Source organism: Carassius auratus, unplaced genomic scaffold (assembly GCF_003368295.1).
Source record: "Carassius auratus strain Wakin unplaced genomic scaffold, ASM336829v1 scaf_tig00046624, whole genome shotgun sequence".
Taxonomy (NCBI): Eukaryota; Metazoa; Chordata; class Actinopteri; order Cypriniformes; family Cyprinidae; genus Carassius; species Carassius auratus.
This window is the reverse complement of record NW_020526987.1, coordinates 1-5359: the sequence shown is the minus strand read 5'-3', so window position 1 is coordinate 5359 and position 5359 is coordinate 1. Positions and strand designations below refer to the sequence as shown.

The 5359-nt window shown below is 49.0% G+C and overlaps 1 protein-coding gene across 1 annotated transcript; it reads right to left on the bottom strand.

Annotated features, from left to right (window-relative positions):
• Positions 1-850: 850 nt before the first annotated feature.
• On the bottom strand, positions 851-4905 carry LOC113088631 (uncharacterized). The gene has a single exon (XM_026255786.1). The coding sequence runs from the start codon at positions 4383-4385 to the stop codon at positions 1185-1187; it is 3201 nt and encodes a 1066-aa protein (XP_026111571.1). The 5' UTR covers positions 4386-4905; the 3' UTR covers positions 851-1184.
• Positions 4906-5359: the final 454 nt, after the last annotated feature.

Here is a 5359-nt window from a genome sequence, read left to right as displayed (position 1 = left end):
CACAAAAACTAATGTTAGGACTGCAATGATCAAGATTGTCAGTTTACAGCTTTCTGAGTCCAGTAATGTTGAAATAGTGTTTCTGTCCAAATGAAGTGAAATCAAGCCCAAATCTGCTCAAAAGCTTTTCTCACTATTAGAGAAAGCTGTTTCATTCAATATTCAGTGCAAATCTTGCCAAACTGAAACAAGCTTATGCCTTATGAAGTACAATGTTTTCTGCAATGCTGTAAGACAGTTTTTAATGTGTTAGAAGTTATATGCACAAAAACTTATGTTAGGACTTCAATGATCAAGATTGTCAGTTTACAGCTTTCTGAGTCCAGTAATGCTGAAATAGTGTTTCTGTTGAAATTAAGTGAAATCAAGCCCAAATCTGCTCAAAAGCTTTTCTCTCTATTAGATAAAGCTGTTTCATTCAGTATTCAGTGCAAATCTTGCCAAACTGAAACAAGCTTATGTCTTATGAAGTACAATGTTTTCTGCAATGCTGTAAGACAGTTTTTAATTTGTTAGAAGTAATATGCACAAAAACTTATGTTAGGACTTCAATGATCAAGATTGTCAGTTTACAGCTTTCTGAGTCCAGTAATGCTGAAATAGTGTTTCTGTTGAAATGAAGTGAAATCAAGCCCAAATCTGCTCAAAAGCTTTTCTCTCTATTAGATAAAGCTGTTTCATTCAGTATTCAGTGCAAATCTTGCCAAACTGAAACAAGCTTATGTCTTATGAAGTACAATGTTTTCTGCAATGCTGTAAGACAGTTTTTAATGTGTTAGAAGTTATATGCACAAAAACGTCTCGGTTACGTCTGTAACCTCGGTTCCCCGAGAAGGGAACGAGACGATGCGTCGATAACGCTTTGGGAACGCATTCTGCGTGAGTGCGTCTGAAGCATCCATGTCAACTAGTCCAATGGCGAGAGTGAGCGTCAGGAGTGACGTCACGACCAGGAATTGATAAAAACCCCAACCGGAGCAACCGGTGTTAGCTTCGACAGTGCCGAAGCAAGTCGATCACAGGAATGAAGGAAGTATGGCAGGGAGACGCATCGTCTCGTTCCCTTCTCGGGGAACCGAGGTTACAGACGTAACCGAGACGTTCCCCATCGAGGGAGAGACGATGCGTCGATAACGCTTTGGGAACGAGAATACCCAAACCGCCATATTACAAGTGCCTGAGTGTCAGACAGAAAACCCAACGCCTCTAGAATTAAAAACCTGAGACCCGGGAGTAGCGTCCAGGTCTAGGCTATAAAACCTGACGAATGTGAGTGGCGAGGACCAGCCTGCCGCATCACAAACATCCTGAAGAGAGGCCCCAGATAATAAGGCTCTAGAGGCCACCATACTCCTAGTAGAATGAGCTCTGACCCCCAAAGGGCACGGTAGGTCAGAAGACTCATAGGCAAGAAGGATAGCCCCAACTATCCACTTACTAAGTGTCTGTTTAGTGGCAGGAAGACCTATCTTAGGTGACCCGAAACAAACAAACAGCTGATCGGATTTCCGAAAAGAAGAAGTCCGATGAACGTAAGTGTCCAATGCTCGCACCGGGCACAAGAGGTTAGACTTTTCCTGGTCCGACGATGCAAACGGGGGAGGACAGAAAGCCTGCAGAACAATAGGTCTCGGAACAACGGTCGGTACCTTAGGGACGTATCCCTGCTTCGGGTAGAGAAATGCTTTGACCATCCCAGGTGCAAATTCAAGGCAGGTGGGAGAAACCGAGAGAGCCTGAAGGTCTCCGACTCTTTTAAGGGACGAAATAGCAAGGAGAAAAGTAGTCTTAAACGAAAGAAACTTCTCAGAGACCGAATCTAGGGGCTCAAACGGAGCCCTAGAAAGGCCTTCTAAAACTATAGCCAGGTCCCAGGCCGGCACTCTAGAACGAGTTGCAGGTCTCAGCCTCAAGGTGCCACGAAGGAAACGAGAGATAAGAGGGTCTCGACCCAGAGATGCACCACCCACTTGGGCGTGGAAAGCCGAGATGGCCGCCACGTAAACTTTTAAGGTGGATGGACATAGACCAGAAGCGAAGCGGTCTTGTAAAAACTCAAGAACTGAGCCAACAGAGCAGTGGACGAGGTCACACTGATGTTGGTAACACCAAGAAGAAAAAACATTCCATTTGAGTCTATAAAGTTTCCTCGTAGCTGGAGCTCTGGAGCTAAGAATGGTCTCCACAACCTCAGTTGAGAGACCACTCTCTATGAGTTGCGCCCCCTCAGAGGCCACACCCAAAGCTTCCAAATCTCTGGCCGGGGGTGAAATATAGTGCCCCCGGCCTGAGATAGAAGGTCTTTCCTGATCGGGATCTCCAAGGGAGAACCGTCGAGGAGATGAATCAGGTCCGCAAACCAGATTCGACTCGGCCAGTGTGGAGCTACGAGAAGTAGACTTACTCCGTCCTGGCGGACTCTCTCCAGAACTCCTGGGAGCAGAGCAACAGGGGGAAAGGCGTACAGACGTAGCCTCGGCCACTTCTGTACCATAGCGTCCAACCCCAGGGGGGCTGGATGAGTAAGGGAGAACCATAGTGGACAGTGCGTCGTGTACTGAGAAGCGAACAGATCCACTTCTGCTTGGCCATAACATTCCCATATGAGCTCCACCACCTCCGGGTGAAGCCTCCATTCCCCTGGCCTCAGCACCTGCCTCGACAGGGTGTCTGCTCCAATATTCTGAGTCCCTGGTATATACATCGCCCTCAGAGAGCGTAATTTCCCCAGAGACCACAGGAGGATCTGGTGCGCTAATTTGCAGAGTGGGCGCGAGCGCAGACCCCCCTGACGGTTGATGTAAGAGACCACCGATGTATTGTCTGTGCGGACCAGCACATGATGGTCCCTCAGGTCTGGCAGGAAGTGCCTCAAAGCTTTGAAGACAGCCATCATCTCCAGGCAGTTGATGTGCCAAGAGTGATGATGGCTCTCCCACAGACCCTGAGCTGAGCGGCCTTCCATTACCGCTCCCCAGCCGGTAAGGGAAGCATCTGTCGAGATGGTAACCCGATGACAAAGAGCTCCCAATACCGGACCCTGGGACAGGAACCAGTGTTCTCTCCATATGACCAAGGCGCGGAGACACCGCCGCGTGATCTTGATCGTACGAAGTGGGTTTCCCCTCGGGGAGAACCCTCTGGTCCTGAGCCACCACTGTAAAGGTCTCATGCCCAGCAGGCCAAAGGGGATCACATTGGACGCTGCTGCCATGAGACCCAACAATCTCTCGAACTGTTTTACAGTGCGTGACTGGCCTAGCTTTAGCTCCGAAGTGGCTGCGAGGATGTTGGCTACACGAGCGGGCGAAAGAGAGGCTCGCATCGTGACCGAATCCCATACCACCCCAAGAAAAGTGGTCCTCTGTAATGGAGATAGCACACTCTTCTTGGTATTGAGCCTCAAACCCAACTTTTGCATATGAGCGAGGACGACATCTCGATGCCGAACCGCCAACTGTTCTGATTCTGCTAAAATCAACCAGTCGTCCAGGTAATTCAGAATACGTATGCCCTGCAGCCTGAGCGGGGCCAGAGCTGCATCTACGCATTTCGTGAATGTGCGGGGTGAGAGAGCTAGACCGAAGGGAAGTACCCGATACTGGTATTCTTTGCCCCCGAAAGAAAACCTTAGGAACTTCCTGTGCTGAGGGAGGATGGAGATATGGAAGTACGCATCTTTTAGGTCTATTGTGACGAACCAGTCCTCGGATCTGATTTGAGTCACGATCTGTTTGAGTGTCAGCATCTTGAATTTTAATTTCTGAACTGTACGATTCAACAGACGAAGATCTAAAATGGGACGCAGCCCTCCATCCTTTTTTGGAACAATGAAATAACGGCTGTAAAAACCCGATGCCCTGTCGGGAGGATACACCTGCTCTATAGCATTTTTCGCTAAAAGAGATTTCACTTCTTGCTCCATGACCAGAGCCTGCTCGGGATGCACTACTGTGAGCAACACCCCGTTGTAGCGTGGGGGACGAGAACCGAACTGGATTCTGTAGCCCTTCTCTACTATCTGCAGGACCCATTGAGATATATTCGGCAGACTTTTCCATTCTGTCAGACATTCTACTAAGGGAACCAGCCTCTCGAGGCTGGCCTCTGGTGTAATTAGAACAGCTAGTTCGGGGACCTGAAGCCGAAGCGCAGGAACCACCCGAGCTAACTGCTCTTGGACCCCCCTCAGAGGGAGCGAGCCTGACGCAGCGTCTGGGAGACACAGCGCCAGAGACCCGCTGGAGACCGCTGCGCCCCGAGGCACCAAGGGTGGCGGGGTTGGCAGGACGGCCCCGTGAGAGCACCGAGACCGGACGGGCACCGTATACTGAGGTGTACACCGCACTGTCTCGATTGGGGCTGCCCTCACAGGTCTGACCCATTTGGCGTCAGGACCTTTTCTTCTGAGCCGAAGCTTTCTTAGCGAGAAGAACGGTCCTCAGATCCGGCTTCTGCTTAGATTGCTTTGGCTGTGAGTGCTGGCTCGGTCCCCGTGATTTTTGAGGAGGAGCGCGAGACGCAACACTCTCTTTTTGAAAAACACGATATGAGGAGCATGATGGCTGGGGCTGCCTTGCACGCCCAGCAGCATCAGGATTAGAACGGCGAGGGAGAAAACTTTTAAAAGCTTCAGATTGCTTTTTATTTTCTTGAAATCTTTCAACCACTTCATTCACAGCATCACCAAACAGACCTTCATGAGAAATGGGAGCGTCTAAAAGAAAAGATCTATCTTTATCTTTAATATCTGAAAGATTAAGCCAAAGGTGTCTTTCTGTAGAAACCAAAGCAGCCATAGATCTACCAATAGCACGTGCTGTTTCTTTAGTCGCCCTGAGAGATAAATCCGTAGCCCGACGAAGTTCGCGAATTTCGTCACGGCTGACTCCCTCACTGTTATCTAACTCCCCAGCAGCTCAGCCTGATAAGCCTGAAGCAAAGCCATCGAGTGAAGGCAAGCTCCAGCCTGACCTGCTGCTGTGTAAGCTTTACCCACTAAATTAGATGTGATCTTTAAAGGCTTCGTGGGCAAAGTCGGGTTCTTAATAGATGACGCTGAACCAGGGGAAAGATAGCTCGCGAGCGTCTGCTCCGCCCGGGGCATCGCTTCATAACCATTTTCTTTCAGCCCTCTTATATCAGAATAAATGCGCACTTGAGGGCTGAAAAGACGTGATGAATATGGCTTATTCCACGATCTAGACAGCTCACTGTGAAGATCAGGAAAAAAAGGGAGACCCCGTGATGTAGGCGATGTTTTAGAAGACAGAAAACGCTCGTCTAATTTGCTTTTAGGACGAGCGCTCTGTTTATCAGATGGCCAAGATATATGTAATTTATCTACAGCTCGTGTTAA

Bases quoted from the DNA above. Each gene is read 5' to 3' on its own strand.
- LOC113088631 (XM_026255786.1), bottom strand. From the start codon at position 4,385: ATGGGTCAGACCTGTGAGGGCAGCCCCAATCGAGACAGTGCGGTGTAC.